Source organism: Natrix helvetica, assembly GCF_964273705.1.
Source record: "Natrix helvetica genome assembly, chromosome: 6".
Lineage (NCBI taxonomy): Eukaryota > Metazoa > Chordata > Lepidosauria > Squamata > Natricidae > Natrix > Natrix helvetica.
In genome coordinates, this window is record NC_138553.1 from 37,547,664 (window position 1) to 37,567,054 (window position 19,391).

At 41.0% G+C, this 19,391-nt stretch overlaps 1 protein-coding gene and 1 long non-coding RNA gene across 2 annotated transcripts; one reads left to right on the forward strand and one right to left on the reverse strand.

Moving 5' to 3' along the window:
* Positions 1–10,184: 10,184 nt before the first annotated feature.
* Positions 10,185–15,596, reverse strand: SOCS2 (suppressor of cytokine signaling 2). Its single transcript, XM_081957710.1, has 2 exons — positions 14,626–15,596; positions 10,185–12,886 (listed from the first exon to the last, which is right to left on the reverse strand). Exons 1-2 carry the CDS (start codon positions 14,756–14,758, stop codon positions 12,429–12,431), a joined length of 591 nt encoding a protein of 196 aa, XP_081813836.1. The 5' UTR covers positions 14,759–15,596; the 3' UTR covers positions 10,185–12,428.
* A 124-nt stretch (positions 15,597–15,720) lies between these two features.
* Positions 15,721–18,096, forward strand: LOC309394489. The gene is made up of 2 exons (XR_014175738.1): positions 15,721–16,546; positions 16,686–18,096. It is a non-coding gene; the product is annotated as an uncharacterized lncRNA (long non-coding RNA).
* Positions 18,097–19,391: the final 1,295 nt, after the last annotated feature.

The following is a 19,391-nucleotide window of genomic DNA, read 5'->3' on the forward strand; positions in this document are numbered from 1 at the left end:
AACTTGATGTAGCAAGAGAGCATAGATGTTTCTAGAGATGGCACTGCTCAATGATGCCCAATTTAAGTGTGCCAGAAGTTTTGAGTCTGCCAGAGAAGATGAAACAAGCTGAAGACCATCAAACCAGACTGAGCATATTTTCTTGATGAGACCATGAGAGGATTGAATGAGAGATCTGTAGGGGATCAGGGGAATCTGGCAAGCAAATGAATACTATTATCTGGAAGATCTGGAGGAAAGGAAGGAGTGTGGATTGGATTTGTCAATGGAGGACTGTAGTGTAAGTTGTGGCAATAATTGGAGTATTGAAAGATGTAGTAGTAGTTGAATGAATCTGACCAGGCATGGTCCACAAGAAATGCCTTGCATATGGTGGCAAAGACTGGTGAAGTACGGTATGTAATGGTGGAACCACTCTTGGCTTCTGGAAAAAATACAATGAGCATGCACTGGGGGGAGCGTGGGGGGTGCGCTCCCCGGTGCGCCATCTTTGGTCCCGGGAGGCTTCAGCGAGGTCTACTAGGCCCAAAATGGGGCGTGGGAGGTCGCCACGCGGCATGCTCAGGAGTGGTTGGGGGGGTAGGCACACGTGGCGCTGTCATGTACACACACACGCTTTCAGCATGCGAGGACAAAAAGGTTAGCCATCACTGCCCTAGAGGATGGAACTGCAGTAATTCTTATGAGTAAATGGCCTCCATGGCCATTGTAGGTTTGTTGCAAGTAATTGTGATCCCATGCACCTAGATAGGTACATGCCATACTACTTGTTACTTCAGAGGAGATGAGACATTTTCTGAAGATGGAAGATAGTGACATTTTTCCTTTGGCTTGCTAAAATCATTTCATTGTTGCACTATAAATCATGGATGTCCTGGACCTCTCTGTGGGTGACAGTCTGTAGAATTTTCCATCCCTATAATCCATTGGATCCAAACATCCCAGAGGGTATTTGGTAATGTTTTTAAGTCAGTAGGCATGTTTTGTCTGATTTGATTGATTACAATGATTATTTCTTGAAGTCAGAGATTAATAGAATGCAGGGGGAAGTTGTTCCTACAATCTCTGCATGATTGTCAATCCTGGGTAGCAACTTGAATGTGCCCCCTTGGTCCTGCTAGATTTCTTGACAGTATTCAGAATCATTGAATGTGATATCTTCTGCACTGTCTGTCAAGTTGGAAGTTTGAGGCACTGTTCTATAATGAGTGGAACCAATCCTGCTTAAGCAGCCAATTCCTATTAGTAGTTCTAGAAGGGCAGTGCTCAAATTAATAGCAAGTCCTTTGCTCTTTAACATCTTTATGAAACTGCTTCAAGAAGTCACCCTTCTGTTGGAGTGAGGTATCAGTATGCCAGCGACATTCAACTAAACATTGCCATCTCAATCCAAGCTAGAAATTCTGTGAAAACCTGAACCAGTATAGAGGCTGCCTGAGATGAAATAAGATTAAATTAAATCCCAAAAATTACATTATGGAGTTCCTGGTCATTAATAAGCATCTGGGCAATACATTCATATTGGTAATTTCTCTGGATAATATCATGCTTTCTCAAAGAACTTACTTTGCAAATGGGAATCCTTCTGGACTTGTAGCTCCTATTTAAACAATAGGTAGAGTGGCTAGCTAGTGGAATCAGGTATGAACCTACTTAGACCAAAATGCCCTGAAGATTTGATCACTGCAGGCAGTCCTTCTCTTACAACCACAATTGAGCCCAAAATTTATGTTATTAAGTGAGAAATTTGTTAAATGAGTTTTGACCCATTGTATCACTTTTCTCACCATATTTGTTAAGTGAATGACTGCTGTTGTTAAATTAATAACACGGCTGTTAATCTGGTTTCCCAATGACTTTGCTCGTCAGAAGATCACAAAAGGTAACACTGCAACAATCATAAATATCAGTCAGTTGTCAAGCATCCAAATGTAAATCATGTGACCATGGAGATGCTGCAACGGTCATAAGTGTGAAAATTGTCATAAGTCATTTTTTCCCCAGTGCTGTTGTAACTTTGAACAGTCACTAAGTGAACTGTTGTAAGTCAAGGACTACCTGTATATGGCTGGACCTAGACTACTACAATACACATCATGTGGAGCTATGCTAGAGATGACTTGAACCCTGTAATGTGTCCTAATTGTGGCAGCCAGAATGCTGATATATAACCTAACCATTTCAGAATGAACCTATTGTTAAGATTGCTGCAGTGGTCACTCATAGGCTTCCAGGAATAGATTAGTGTGCTGGTTAAGACCTATATAGTTATAAATGGTGCAACACCAAGATGCATAAGACACCGTCTTTCTCAAGTTAAATCTGTCACTCTGCTATAAACATGTTAAGATAGTCTGTTAAGCATCCCATCCACTGTTCCCTCTAAGGTGCGCGGCTGCGCGCCCGCGCAGGTGGCAAGAAAACACCGCGCAGCAGTTTCCAACTGCCGCGCAGTGCTTTCTGCTGTCACAGGCGCCGGAGGCTGGGGAGGTCCTTTGCAGACGGCTAGAACTGGCCGCCCGCAAAGGACCTCCCCGGACTTGTTTTGGTGAGCGCGGTGCGACTGACGCCAGGAAAGCGAGCCCAGGGAAGAGGTCCTTTGTGGGCGGCCAATCCTAGCTGCTTGTGCCCGGCGCTGCAGCTAAAGTAAAGCCCCTGCCGCTACAGGTTTTAAGGAGGAAGACATGGGGGGGGGGAGTGACTCGCTAACAAACTGTACTTTCACTTTATCTCCTTCGGCCTTAATCTGTTTAAATCGCCCTCGGTATTGGGGGGGGGGGGAGAAGACACAGAAGATATTGCATTTCAATGACACTTTGTGGCAAGGAGACATGTTAGTTGCTCCCTTTCAGCCTCAAAACGATTCCGAAAGCGGCAAGCAGGGAACGGCAGCCACTTCCCTCTTCCAACAGCCCCCCCCCTCTGGGAAAGTGGCTTTTGTCGGTTGCCTTTTGAGCGGCCAATCCTAGCTGCTTGCGCCCGGCGCTGCAGCTAAAGTAAAGCCCCTGCCGCTACCGGAATATCTGCTGCCGCCTCCGCCTCCTCTAACAGCACCCGACGCTGCGGCAGAGGTGAAGCCGCCAAAGCTCCCGCTGGCACTCCCACCCATGGCAGCGGCGCCTCCCCCTCCGTTTGGAGCACCTGAGCTGGGCCCTGCGTTACCCCTGCCCCCTCCTCCTCTGCTGTGCTTTTGAGGAGCCATGAGGCCGCGGGAGCCAGTAGGAAGGCGGCAGAGGGGGCGGGAGCAGGGGAAAAAGGCCTCAGGGCTTCTCAAAAGCATGGCGGCGGCGGAGAAGGCAGCAGGGGTAACGCAGTGCTCCGAGTGGAGGGGGGCGCCAGCGGGAGCTTTGGCGGCTTCACTCCAAATGTGGTGGTGCTGTTGGAGGAGGAGGAGGAGGCAGCTGTTATTCTGGTGGCGGCAGGGGCTCGTCATCGGCATCTTCAGCGGCAGCCCTGCCCCCTGTGAAAAAAGCTGAAGATGGATCCACGCAGATGACGTCGCCGCAACATGACTGGAGGAGGAATTCTGGGAGTTGAAGTCCACAAGTCTTCAAGCTGTCAGGTTTGAAGACCCTGGTTTTTTTTTTTTCTAAAGGGTTAGGGGTGCAAGGGTCTTGCAACTTGACAGCTTTAAGACTTGCATGCTTCAATGCCAGAGTTCCTGAGCCAACATGACTGGAGGAGGAATTCTAGGAGTTGAAGTCCAGAAGTCTTCAAGCTGTCAAGTTTGAAGACCCCTGGGGGATTTTTTTTCCCTAAAGGGTTAGGGGTGCAAAGGGTCTTGCAACTTTACAGCTTTAAGGCTTGCACACTTCAATGCCAGAGTTCCTGAGCCAACATGACTGGAGGAGGAATTCTGGGAGTTGAAGTCCACAAGTTTTAAAGCTGTCAGGTTTGAAGACCCCTGGGAGTTTTTTTCCCTAAAGGGTTAGGGGTGCAAGGGTCTTGTAACTTGACAGCTTTAAGACTTGCGTGCTTCAAATGCCAGAGTTCCTGAGCCAACATTTTGGTTGCTAAGCAGGAGCGTTGTTAAGTGATACTGACATTATATAACACTTTTAATTAAGTGGGTACCTTGAAGAAACATAACTTTGAGTTTCAAATAATACTGATTTCGTTGTTTTAGATGACATTTGTGAAAAAAATTCAGGTGCTCAGGCATAAAAATGTGCCGCTCAAACACTATACTTTTCTGCTCACACTGAAGAAAAATTAGAGGGAACATTGATCCCATCCCTCCCACAAAGAATACTGGGATACGGCTGAGATGCCAGGCTTCCTGTCTAGTAGGCGCCATGATTTGGAACATGCCTCCTCAAGAGATATATTTGATCTCTCCTCCCTTCCCTTAGAAAATAAAAATGTTCTAAGACAATAAAAGCAGCATATGCTCTGGGTTCTAATTAGCTCTTATTGTTTTTTTAAATTATTATTTTCTTTTTGTTTTATTTGTGCTTTTTAAATTGATTGGGGCATTCTATAAATAATATAAATACCTCCCAGCAGCTTGCCTGCTACATTCTGTACCAGCTGTAGCTTCCCAGTGATCTTCAAAGGCAGCCTTGCACAGAGCTGTACAGTTCAGTATGTTAAGAATCAACAATACTTCACTGTACAGTTAAACTTCCTATTTGAAAAGTAATTATTTGTTTGAAAATAAGCCCTTATTGGCGTTGATTCACTAAGAGGGTGGTTTGAAAATTTTCTCCTTGCTCATTTTAAAATAAATGGCAGATCATATCAGGATGTCAAAAGGTCTGAGTATCAGCAGAAAAGGGAGAAGGCAAGAAACAAAGGAGTGAAGCAAGGTAAGAATTCTACTTAACCCTTTCCAAATCTGAAGGGTCATTGCTGCAGAAATGTCCCTGTAGCAATTCCTTTTGCACTGCTGTGGAGACAAAGTTCATTGCACCCTTCCACAATACGGAGGGGTGCAAACATTGTATATGGAGAGCCCCATACAGTAAAGAGTTTTGTGGTTTGTTTTGGTTAAATAGTTTTCTAAAGTACAGCATTAGCAGACATACCCAAACCTAATCTTTGTGATTATTTTAAATATTACATAATGGCTACACACATACATTACACATTTGACTATGATTTAATGAATACACTACAATGGTTGGTGGCTATTCCAACACACTAAGCCAAAAGATATGATAGCTTCGACAATGGATGGATTTAGTTGGAAAGGCTGACACAAGCTTCAGAGATTTACTTTCAAATAAATATTAAGATTGTGCTCTAGAAATATTCTAACCATCTCCCCAATTACAAGAGGAAAGAAAATACCGAAGAACTTCAAATAGTCAGCCTAATCTTGTGATAATTCTCCAAGTACTACCAAATTGGCTAAAAGCCTTTTTAAAATGTAAATGAACATGTGTAGCTCTAGCTAGGTCATGCTGCTTGCTCTCAGACAGCTAAATCTGATTAATCTATCAATTGGCAGTATAAAATCAGGAGTCTAATTTTTTTTGTAATCAATGTTAAGTGCTCAGATACAAAAAGCTTTGTTCTCCAAAAAAAAGATTAAAATTTCTTCAGATTAAATTCATCTTCCAGTCCCTACATGCCCATGCTGTTTTCTTGGCAGCAATATGGAAGTGATTTGTCATCCACTGTTAACATTGCTACCTGTTAAAAATTGTATTGTATAGCCTACAGCCCTGGAAATTTTTCATAGCTTCTGTCCACGAATTAACTAATGATGACCCTGCTTCTTGTGATGGGAGATGAAGGGGAATTAGTCATGTTTGGCTAAATGTTAAATGTCTAAATGTCTTTTTAGAAATAAATCTCCTAAAGCCGTGATGACGAACTATGGCACACGTGCCCGAGGTGGCACACAGAGCCCTCTCTGTGAGCATGCATGCTGTTGCCAGCTGCTCTTCTGGGTTCCATTGCATGCATGCGCATGGACCAGTTGCTCTCTTTCAGGTTCCAGTGTTCCAGCATCTGCACTCCAGTTTTGGCACTCGGTGCCAAAAAGGTTAACCATCACTGTCCTAGAGCAATGAACTAAAAGTAGTGTAGTCATAAGAAACATACAGATTTCATGGCAATGTTGTACAACCCAAAGCCATTTTCAATCTCACTTAAATGCGACATTTCAAGCCTCAGCTGAATGTCTCAATAGAAGAAGTGAGATACTAACCAAGAGGACTTTTGAAACTGGCAGGGCTCCTAGAAATGCCATTTCCTATATTAACTCAGAACAGGGTTTGCCTATTGTGTCAAAAGTCATGTGTGAATTATTATCAGATGCTACATTCTCTGAGTATGCTTATCTTCTGTTGAATACTGATACATTTGCTGCCATCTGCACTGCATTTTGTTACTTTACTTTAGTGAAAACAACTCTTGTAGATAGAAGTACTATTGAAATCGGTCTCTTTAGATGCAGGTTTCTATATAAAATACAGAAAACCTGCACACGGTTCATTATTAGATAGGAGATTACATATATGTATGTGCGTGTGTGTGTGTTTGTGTGTATGTATATATAAATATATATAGAAAAACATTTTATGTAAATGTCAGCATAAGTAATCTATAATTAAAAAATATAAAGTATACCTATATTTCAAAACATGTACATTTCTGGCCTTATACATTTCTTAAATAAATAAATTAAAATGTATACACCTGAAAATAATTTTAGGGTCTACCAATATGGAAGTACTTAATGTATGTTTTGGTTACAATAAAATAAGAGTACATTTTTATTCTCTGGAGAAGAAAGAACCAAAATTAGACTTAGTAGCAAACTGCTGTTTCTCTGCTAAGTTACTAAAAATACATTATATCTCTCAACTTTGTATCAAAGTGTTTTAATATGGTACTTTATATAACAGATCAGGCTAAAACCATTTTTCACAAGAAGTACAGCAATAATTGAAATAATTAATCATCAGTATTAATGCATAACCTGAAATATGTAAAAGTTGATTGAACAATAAGATATATTGCTTCCTACACTGAAATATAATAAGTTTCAGGACACTTTTAATGTAGTTAATAATAATAATAATGGATATTTACTGAATATCTTAGAATTTAAATAAGAGAGACTGAATTCAATGTCACACTGAGTCACAAGATAAATTATGTTTTTTTAAAATCATAATGACCATAATTAAAAAATCATATTTTAGTGTAATACATGAAAGCATTTATAGATTTATTTTATATACATTGTATGGAAATATATTTTATGGCAGTGAATTATATTTGCTTCATTCAATACATATTTAGAGTTGTTCCCTCAAGTTGGAGGAAAAGTCTACTGTAACTAATCTATAGGTGAAACTCGAAAAATTAGAATATCGTGCAAAAGTTCATTTATTTCAGTAATGCAACTTAAAAGGTGAAACTAATATGAGATAGACTCATTACATGCAAAGCAAGATAGTTCAAGCCGTGATTTGTCATAATTGTGATGATTATGGCTTACAGCTCATGAAAACCCCAAATCCACAATTTCAGAAAATTAGAATATTGTGAAAAGGTGCAATATTCTAGGCTCAAAGTGTCCCACTCTAATCAGCTAATTAAGCCATAACACCTGCAAAGGGTTCCTGAGCCTTTAAATGGTCTCTCAGTCTGGTTCAGTAGGAATCACAACCATGGGAAAGACTGCTGACCTAACAGTTGTGCAGAAAACCATCATTGACACCCTCCATAAGGAGGGAAAGCCTCAAAAGGTAATTGCAAAGAAGTTGGATGTTCCCAAAGTGCTGTATCAAAGCACATTAATAGAAAGTTATGTGGAAGGGAAAAGTGTGGAAGAAAAAGGTGCACAAGCAGCAGGGATGACCGCAGCCTGGAGAGGATTGTCAGGAAAAGGCCATTCAAAAGTGTTGGGAACTTTCACGAGGAGTGGACTGAGGCTGGAGTTAGTGCATCAAGAGCCACCACACACAAATGGATCCTTTGAAGACAAATGGGCTTCAATTGTCATATTCCTCGTCAAGCCGCTCCTGAACAACAAACGTCAGAAGCGTCTTACCTGGGCTAAAGAAAAACAGACCTGGCTTGTTGCTCAGTGGTCCAAAGTCCTCTTTTCTGATGAGAGCAACTTTTCCATCTCATTTGGAAACCAAGGACCCAGAGTATGGAAGAAGAATGGAGAGGCCCACACTGCAAGATGCTTGAAGTCCAGTGTGAAGTTTCCACAGTCTGTGTTGATTTAGGGAGCCATGTCATCTGCTGGTGTTGGTCCACTGTGCTTAATTAAGTCCAAGGTCAATGCAGCCGTCTACCAGGAGATTTTGGAGCACTTCATGCTTCCTTCCGCAGACGAGCTTTATGGGGATGCTGACTTCATTTTCCAGCAGGACTTGGCACCTGCCCACTGCCAAAAGCACCAAAAGCTGGTTCAATGACCGTGGGATAACTGTGCTTGATTGGCCAGCAAACTCGCCTGACCTGAACCCCATAGAGAATCTATGGGGCATTGCCAAGAGAAAGATGAGAGACAGGAGACCGAACAATGCAGAAGAGCTGAAGGCCGCTATTGAAACATCCTGGTCTTCCATAACACCTCAGCAGTGCCACAGGCTGATAGCTTCCATGCCACGCAGCATTGAGGCAGTAATTACTGCAAAAGGGGCCCAAACCAAGTACTGAGTATATATGCATGCTTATACTTTTCAGATATTGTTCTATGTACAATCCTTGTTTTATTGATTGCATGTAATATTCTGATTTTCTGAGTTGTGGATTTGGGGTTTTCATTAGCTGTAAGCCATAATCATCACAATTATGACAAATCACGGCTTGAACTATCTTGCTTTGCATGTAATGAGTCTTATCTCATATATTAGTTTCACATTTTAAGTTGCATTACTGAAATAAATGAACTTTTGCACAATATTCTAATTTTTTGAGTTTCACCTGTATTATCAAAAAATAGTTTAACTATAGGGAATGCCAAATATTGAATAGTCATCATTTTTAATGTTTCAGATGCTTTTGATTTGATAAAAGAATTACAGTATTAAGCATGTTTTCTGAGTTCCTGTATTCTTTCTATTATAACATAAGCTAAATTACGTTGGTGCATAATTTACAAAAACTATGCACACCAGCATATTCTGTTAGAGCTAAGTTTAAATTGCAATTGACTTCCATTCACAATTTCAGGCCAAAGGTGACAAAAAAGTGAAGCCCATTGACTCTTTAGAAAGATATCTAATTTATCCAACACCTTTCAATAGATTTTCTCAATGGTAGTAAAATAAAGATAGTTAATTTTCAACGTAAGCTGGGATGACACCAAGCTAGTATGGAAATAATCTTAGATAGTTCACACAAATACTAAGCCAGAATATTTTAAAACACTATTTAATCAGCCACAACAGTCTAATCTACATATTGAGCAGGGGTACACATTATAGTACACCAAAAGCAATCACTTGATTAGCATGGCATGACAGTCAGCCCCACGTGCTGGAGTTATCACAGTACCTTTGAGTCACTATTATCAAAATAAGACTAGAAAATATCTCATCCTAGCATTATAGAAATCAAGGAAGAATATGAGGTGGTATATTCTTCCACTTCTAATTCAACATGCAGTTCAAAAGATTAGGAACAGGAGACTTTGCAACAATGAAATATACATTGCTATATCAATGGGCAATCTGAGGCCAGTTGCAATATGCCAGCATCCCATTTGCTGTTCCCAGAATTCCACTGCAGTTCATTGAACCAAATCAAAATGTTAGGTGGGTGGTTCAGAGACGACATGTCTGCTATAGTTTACTTCATCTCTCAACTTCCGCCTGTCTTTCGTTCTCAAAATGGACTAATTTATTTTATTTGGATTCTTTTAGGTATGAGAGAAAAAAGGGTGAAAAATTGGTCCCACATTCATTGTTATGACATCTTAATTCTCCAACCACATCGACCTACAAGCAAAATATAATGTGCAGCAACATGTGGAATAATTTTAGCATATTTATTCTGAATATACAAAACAGCAATGAGAATAAAGTGGATGTAAAGAAACATATCATCAATAATGTTGCATACCTCCATTTTTGTTGTTCCCACAGCAACAAATATATCTACACAAGATAGTTTTGCAAGTAATCATGTGAGCATGGCCTCAGTTTCTAGACATGAATATCAGTGTATCTCTGTCTAAATTTAGCTCCTAATGTGCACCTGGCTCTTTGCATCCCCAGATGGGTTTTCCCCCCTTATTTGAATAAACAGAATAAAGACCAACTTTAAAATTAAACTTCCAAAAGTTTCTATAACTGCATCCACCAACTGTTGAGAACTTATGTAGTGGTATTTAAAAAGTAAAGAAAGTGGCTATTTTTCTTCCTTAACCATATTATTAAAATTCAAGTCCTTCAGGACAAAACAAATGAAATCCTTTTTTGCATGATGCATAATTATATGGGATTAAGCATAAAACGTTGTCGACATTATTAGTTTAAACAGTATTAAAAAAGTGTTGAAGCGATGTGTATGAGAGGAATTTTAGAGCTACTTTATTAGCTCTCACTAAACTTATCAAACTTAACTGCTAAAATGTCTGTATGAATACACTTGGTGCCATATATTTTTTCTCTTCTGGAAATGACATAGAAAAATATTGCTAGTATAATTAGTATAATTCTGAAAAGTCCATTTGAACACAAAAATGCATTGTGAGTATAAGGGCACTACAATTTGATTTACTGAGTACAGTCTGAAATCAGACAGTTACAGGCTTGAATAGTTTTTTTTAAAGGCAAAATTACTTGCATTTCAAGGAAATAAGAACACTAATAAAATTCCACATTGTAGAAGTTAGTCATATTTGCTATTGTTTTGGTTGAAAACAACTGCAAGACTGCAATCTAGATATTTATAAAGCCTCATTCAAGGGAGGTGTGTTACTGATATTATGGATCTAGAAAAAGATAGTGGTACATTACCCCAAAGTACTATATTAACTGAGTCCCTATAAGAGTAATAATATGACCTTTGTTTTTTCAGCCCTACTTTGGAATAAGATTTTAATTACCTTGCCTTAAATTAGGAATGATTGATTCCACCTGTCTCACCCCCCACCCGCTGTTTCTGGCCTGACATGGTTACTCCCATGTATATCATACTTCCCTTTCTCTCAGATTAAAGTTACCATTTAGGGAGGCTTTGTGGAGACTATACTGAAAGCTTGGGTGGAGCTTGTGAAGCTTTGGGAGCTAAGTGTATGAAGGAGACTGTTGTAGCTCCCCAGAGTGATCAGAGTTCATGTGTGATTGACTGCCTTATATTTTACCTAGAAATTTAATCCCATTTTGACTGTTCAAATAGAACTTTGCTATAATGCTAAGCTTACAATCTGAGTAAAATGGATAAATTTGCTCTATAGCTTTCGTAAGAGCACCAGTATAATGTAGAGGTTAAGGCATCAGGCTAGAAATCAGAAAATCATAACAAACCATTTTCCAAAAACTTTGCCAAGAAAACTGCAAGACTTGACTAGATAGTTGCAAAGAGTCACATGGACTTGAAGGCACCCCACCCCTAAAAAAAGGTTTCATGTATTCATAATCAGGAAGAACTGCTACATAGGTTTTTAATAAAAAACACTCGAGTGCTATAATATTAGGAAATAAAAGCTTACTATTTATTAATATGTAAATTATAATTAAGAATGTGCAAAATACATAATCAGGAGCCTTAGACTGATATAATCTCAGACAGTGAATCTCTCCAGCCAGTCTTTTATGCTAGCTGGAAATTTATTGCCCAAAATGTATGTTCCCTTTGTAACTTCATAAAAGGTTTACAGTAACCTAATTGCAGAGTTATTAGTCATTTGCTGCTGAAATTCAGATGCCTACCCTATCTTAGCCCTTCTGATATGAGGGGAGCATTCAACTGTAAATGGTCACTAGGAATCGGAAAATTTTTCTTAATCTTTCAAAATACTGATAAATGCAATACACTCTCAGAAAGAGGGCCATTGGTTATTTTAAGGTATCTATGGTATCACTGACTGGTCCACATTATTCAGAAGTTATTTTGAAGGGCAGCCACATCATTTGGATTGGGATTTAGTAATATTTTATAAAATGACTTTCTGTAAGAGAACCTTACCTAACTGCCTCATGTATTTTAAGAACAAAGTGAGTGCATAGGTATTAAAGAGCAATGAACCATTGTCTTGTAGGCACTTGTTCCCACTGAAACATATTTTCCCTCCGCTTGTAATTCTAATAGCATCAGGGAGCTTACTGAGCACCAAAGTTTTAATAGTGGAAAACTAAATCCAAGTCCTCTACTCAAATCTACAAACATACACAATAACATACCATTTTCACAATGACCTATACAATACGTTCATGCAGCTGAAGATTTTGATTTCTCACAAATTGTATTCAGGACCTGTTTTCTTAAAAATGCGGCTGAGTAGATTCTTATACCCGATATCGATATTCCTTTAAGAATTCCTTCAATCTTGTTGGTAACGGAAGTTCCTGGATTTTACTTGTGTGTCTGTTTATTACTATTCTACACTGATGCTGTAGGGACAGTGTTGAATGATAGAGAGGTTTATTTAAATAAAGATGGACTGTTCCATTGGAAGGTATTTCAGAGACCATTCTTCTGTCCTTGCACATAAGGACATAATATTCAATTAGATGAACCACACTGTCAAATTGCTGGAGCCTTGATCGGATGCAGATAACAGAATCCAGACGGAATTTACCACCTTGAAATTCTATTCGTAAGTTGGTAGGACCTACCGAGGTTTTAACTGAAATAGTAAGTAAATACTCTGAATGAGAGCTGTCTCTGATCAAGAAAGTCCCTTCAGATGTATCTTGTAATCTTTCCTTTGCTTCTGCCACACTCATGCTTCCCCAATACCATCCTAATAGAAGAGAAAGCAAAATTTGTTAAGAATCTTCAGCATATTTTAGACAGAATACTACTGGAAGCAAAGGACAGTCCAGCGTCAATAACTATCTGCACTGGAGAGTTTTGATAAAAATCAACATAATCAATGCATGAAACCCCAATGATTCAAATCACTTAACATTCTAATACTACTTCCTAGGTGTCCTTGAATAACTAATGCAGTTTCTCATTTTTATTCTGCATTGTGAAACATGAATACGAGCCCCACAAGGCCAGAAAAGATACCTTGCAAACAGAATTTGACATATTTAACAATAAATACCATTACACTTCATAGGGTTGATTTCTGAACCAATATACGTACTTAGAGTTGTATTGCAAAAGTGTTGTACAAATACAATATCAACAGGATTTAAGACTGCCCATTTTTCAGTAGACTTATTTTTATTAACAGTTCTGCTAAACAAACAATCGAACGAACAAACCCCAACCCCATAACACTTCAGTCATCAAATACAGTGCAGATATGTGAAATATTAGAACAAGGCAAATTTTAGATCCCAAAGAACCTAAAATCAACACTTTGTCTTAACCCTAAAAAATAAGAGAAAAAACCTTTCATGTAATAACTGAAGTAGCCTGTCCAAAATGGTTGTCCCCACATGCATTAAAATACAACTCCTAGGATCTCCTGGCAGGATTAGAATCATTTTTTGCTGTCTATAATACAGCAGTAATAGCTAAAAGTAATAACCTTTGCAGTGTATCCAATTTTTTCTCAGAACTAAATACAAGATCAAATAGGAAAAATGTAGTAAAATAGTGACATCTCCAATAAAAAGTGTAATATAAAAATTAAAATTAAAAGTTTAGAGTGAATAAAGCGAAAAGATTTTACAAAGAATTCTTACTAAAATTTCTACTCGCTATTCTAAACAAATTGACCTGTTTTTATTAACACAGAAATGTTTTCCTAGAAGTCTTATGTAACTCTAGATTTACTCCCAGTTCTGCCCAGCATTTTACTAGTCTCTTAATTCTGAGATGTTACTACTAGTGGGAGAACAAGTTCAGGATTATACAATGTCTCCCATAACGAACACCTAATTGTGTTGGCTAATCTAAAATGTGGAAATCCAAGACGAATTGAAGTTGCAGCAGGGTGCTCCAACATTCAGGTCTGAGAAACAGCAGGACTTGTTCCTTCCTTCTTATTCCCAAAACCTTAAGCTATTATTGTATCCCATCATAGAGGATTCTCAGCTTGCTTCCTGAGAGTTACTTAAACTCGGAATGACCATTAAAGAAAAGTTGAAAATCCACCGCAGTTTTCAAACGCAAAAAAGGAACGACTGACTTAAAAGTTGCATCATGGAACAACCTGTAGAAAAGTACCTAACTTAACCCTGCAGAGGTTTCCAGGGAGGTAAACACATTAGGTTTGCGGAATAATTTGGGCTCAACCCGTCATCTTTCCACCCTCGCAGTGTGATCCTTTGGAGTGGTGTCTGCAGCCTTGTCCTTATAGATTCTGCGGGGCGTCGGTTTTCGGGGCTCCACTTCTCAAGGGCTTAATGGCGGGAGCCTTTTTTTCACCTCACAATCCCATCACGCTGGGGATGCTTCACAACAGAATCACTCCAGTTCCTACGAACCCTGCATGCAGGGACGGGACAAGCTATTCCCCCACCACCACCACGGCTCAATCTAACCCCGGGTCCCCACTCCCCCCGTCCCCCACGCTTGCCTTACCCGCGCATCTCAGCTCCCTCATGGCAGAGTCCAGGCGGTCCCCTTCAGCAGGTTCCGCCGAAGCTCCTCCAGCTTCCCACTGGGGCCCAGCCCTGTCGGTGCCATCCGAGGATTCGGCCGAGCGCAGGGTCATTTGGGGCAGAGACCGCGGGCGTGAGGGGGGAAAGCAAGGAGCGCCGGGCCCTTACCAGAGCTCCCGGCGGCTGCCCCAGCCCATCTGACCGCCGCCCGGAGGGACCTGCAGCTCTGAGGAGAACCAGGGCCCGGCGAGAGCTTCCGTCGAAATCCGCCGCTCCGAATCTTCACTTACGAAGCATCCCTCCGAGAGGCGATCCGTTCGTTGCTGGGATGGGCGAGGGGCGTCCGCTTTTCTCTGCCTCCTTCCTATTGTCCTGACTTCCCCATTGCACACGAGGAGCAGCGGCACCCGGCGGGAAAGCGCCTCACCCAGCCGCCACCTGGCCGGGGATTTCGAGGATGGCTTACCGGCTGCTTCCAAGGCGCACGCCTTTCTCCTCCCTTCCTTTGCACACAGAGTCTGGCTGCTGTCTAGGAAATAATCGGTGGGGCGAAGAGTCTTGTGCGCTCGGCCAAACTCTTACCTCCGGCCTCGCCAAGCAAACGCGGCAAAACCCAGGAGGGCGGGATGCTTGATCTCTGTAACGCGGCGCTTTTTAAACGGAGAGGCCGTTGGGAGGCTCGCCAGCAGGGCTTTTGTTTCAAAGAGAGAGAGCAAAAGAGAAAGAGCCCCGCGGCATCAGCTGCGAGAGAGGCCGGGCGAGTGGCCGCCGGACCGGCCAGCTCAGGTTATCCTCTGCAAGAGCTTCTCCTACAACCCTGGGCAGGAAATACTCATGTGACGCGTGGACGCCAAGTAAACAGGAGCGAGGAGCCGCGGCCGGCAGGCGAGATTCGCTGCCTGGTGCGCGCCGATACCGAAACAACTCCGAAAGTGGGGCGACGCGGTTGCATGTCATGACTGGGATTAATAATGGCGAGGCGAGCGTCTTTCCTCCCGTGCCGTTTCAAGATAGGCTGAGGCAGCTACTGGTCGGTGCGGAGGTGTGGGGGGGGGGGGAAGAGAGAGAGAGAGCAGGTTTCTCGTGCTTATAGTATGTGGAGCGCTCCCCCCTCCCTTAACACCCCCCCCCCCCGGCGGACACATTGCAAACGATCTCGAGGAAGCTTCGGGGTGCCTCGCCCGGTGTCCGGCCGTGTTTTTCCCCCCTCACAGCGGTTATTTTGCTTTGCGTTTTTACAGGCGGAACGGTTAAAAAGGCAAAGGCCGCTTTCCAAGAACTTTCCAGGAATCGCGTCACGTGACCGCCGGCTCCCGCGCCTCCGCTTGAAATGGAGCTGCCGTGTTGCAGCCGCTCCTCCTTTCCTTCCTCGCTGACTTCCTCCCCCCCCACCTCTTTCTTCGCCCGGCGAGTGGGGGCGGGGGGGGGAGCCGGGCCGCGGGCACAAACAAGCGGCGATCGTCCTGACCCCGGGCGTCTCCGTCTCCGGAAAACATGGAAAGCAGCCTTCGCCGAGCTTCGTTTACGGAGCGACGCTGCTGAGGGCGCGCACGGCTCCCGCTGCTGCTTTACGGGGCTGCCGAGGAAGGCTCGCTCGGGATCCGTGAGGCTTATTCCTCCGGGATAGAGAACGTGAGAAGGGCGTGTGGTGCCGCTTCTGGGGTGGGCACAAGAGGGGCGAAGGGCGGACCAGGCTCTTGACTTATACGGTGCTGCCCTCCGGTCAGTGCCTGGGAGCGGTTTACTGCCTACATCCTCAGCCGCTTCCGGACCACCTAAAATTAGTACAATGTGACCATGCGTTGCTTCTAAACAAAATATCAGGCCTGAAATAGCCTTGAAGGTTCGTGGAACCGAAAATTTAACGTGTCCATGCATGTTTCCAGTAACCCAACGTTTAGGCCAGGGGTGTCCAAACTTGGGAACTTTAAGACTTGTGGACTTCAACTCCCAGAATTCCCCACCCCGGCTGGCTGGGGAATTCTGGGAGTTGAAGTCCACAAGTCTTAAAGTTCCCAAGTTTGGACACCCCTGGTTTAGGCTGAGGTGTAGCTGTGCAGTGGGCTTTTTCAGGATTGAATTCGATGCTGACTGGAGATCCTGGCTATGCTTGACCATAGAAGAAGGAATGGGGTGAATGCATATTGTTATTATGATAAGGGATTGAAATGGGCAGCATTTAAAATGTCCCCTGTGTGTTGGATTACTCAGTACAAGTAAATCCTCGTGAACGCAATGGATCAACTATATAACTCAAAATAATAGGCTTGGGTGATGATGACCAAGATTGATTAATGTTGTGTTGCCTAATATTTCTGACCAAAACTATTTTGTTCTGAAAATGATTTAAGGCCGTTATAGGAAACAATAACGAACCTCTACTCTAAACATAATAAAAGAGTATTTACATAATACTCTTAGCCACGGTTAACCTGATAGTGGTTTATTCAGTTATGGGTTTGCATGACATACTGAAAGATAAATTGACCACATGAGTTAGTTTGTGTAATAGGCTAAGCTAAAATGGTTGGAAATACAGCACCTGAAAGGGTTTTTTTTTTAGTAGTAGTTTCACTGACCCATCATTTTCTAAGAATGCTTCTGTTGCCATTTAGAACCAGAGGCATGTTTAAAAATAACTATGAAGCCAAAACATGACAATTCTTTTTTTTTTATGAAGATTTTTTTTCTAAATATATATTTTAAAAAAGTCTGATGGGGCAGAGAGCCTGGTGGGTACAGCACTTAAGCACACTGATTTCATATTGGCAATACCAGGACTAGGGCATATCTACACATTTACACATAACTTATTTTAGCTCATTATTATACATTAATCTTTTTGTCTTAGACTACGGTAATAAACTGATGTCCACAATGGCTTTAATTAGCATTAGTGTGATTTTTGGATTTAGATCTATAAGAAGCAATGTACCACTAATCATATGGAAACTGCACTATATAACATTTTGTTTGGGGGGAAATTGGGGGTAATTCTCTGCCTTGTTTAAAGAAAAATTACAGTCTTCAGTAGGGCTGATTATAGTGTATGATTAGCATTGAACATTTAAGGACCTTTGTAAGTTGCGCTGCAGATACTTACAGGAATCTCACTTTGTGTAAACAGCATACTAGTTTTTATGATCTGGCACACATCAACAGTTGTGTGGTTGTCATGAATTCATGGTTCTTGGAGGAAATTGCCACTTGAGGCTTACCAGATCCGGGTCTGTGGCTCTTTTAAATGAACATCAAATACTTGTTTATTTAGATACACTTTTTGTGGTAAACATTTAGTTTTATTGGCTGCTATATTTATATTTTTGTCTCCAATAATTTTACTAATGTTTTCAATTATATTTATATTTTATTTTTATCCTTTGATGTAAGAATGGTTACTAAGAGGGCAAGCTGTATATTTTCTAAATAAATAAACTGTACTTTAAAAATATTTCCCAGTAATTCTTTGAACTATTCTGAAAATTTGTTGTGAATTTGAATTTCTATATGCCTGTTAGAAGTGATTGTATTTAAATTCTCTAGTGTGAGATTGTTTGGCTTTTAATTATTCCTTCTGCTTTATCCTGAAAAAAACAGTAATATTTGGTAAGATTAACTTGTCTTTATTGAGTATTTGTACATGTGAGCATCTTAGTAAATATTTAGGATGCAGATTTATGTTTGCTCTTACATATTTATTTCTTAGAATCCTTCCTTTGACTTTGCTGAAATAAATATTTTTAGCTACCTGTTGCAGATGTTTATTATTTATTACATTTATATCCAGTTGCAGTCCAATTAAGGACTTCAAATGCTTGAAAGATTTTTTTTCTGCCATTCAATTGTGTCCAATTTTCAGAGGCTGCCTGGACAATTCCCTTCAGTTTTTTTTTTTGCAAGGTTTTCAAAAGTTTATCATTGCTTTCTTTCTAGAGCTGAGAGAAAGTGAGTGTTCTATAGTGATTCACCTGGCTTTGTGCCTAAAACCTGGATTAGATTTTTCCGTCATTGCATGTGTAATTTGGAGACAGTTGCATAGCAGTTTCATTTATACGTTTGTGAATGTTTGTTCTAGTTAGTGGGGTCGCTCAAACAGCAAAGCACAAAACAAAGTTGAATCAATCCACACGCACAATTCACAGTTGGGATTTGGGACATCTATGCATCAATCCATCTGCATCCATCTGCATCCTGCACCTATTCATGAACCCCTTCACACCATAGATATGTGACAGCATGTACTCACAGTTGCAGGCAACTCTAAATCAAGCTTTAGGTGCAACTAGAGTTCATGGTTTGTAGCTTGATGCCTTTATCACTACACCAACATGCTCTCATTCACAGATTTTACACACATATAAAATCAAAACACCATAATTAAAATAAAACATAGGAAAAACTGTAAAATAAATGGTTATCAGTAAGAAATGTTCTACACAACAGTTCTGTTTTAAACTACAGAAGGAGCAATGGTGGGAACTGGTCTTAATTTCAGCTGGAAAGCTTCAAAGAGCCAAAAATGCCACTGAGAAGCAGCACTCACTTCCTGGTTTTAGTCACCCTCATCTAAAAGGGAACACAAGTTATTTCTACACCACCACCCCCATTCAATTTATTGGGCCAATTCTAGTTAGAGAATGTGATTCTGAAAGTAACCTGGTGCTAAGCCATAGAGGACTTTATAGATTAAAAGCAGCACTTTACATTGTACCTGGACGGTTACTGGAAGCCAGTGCATGGCTGTCA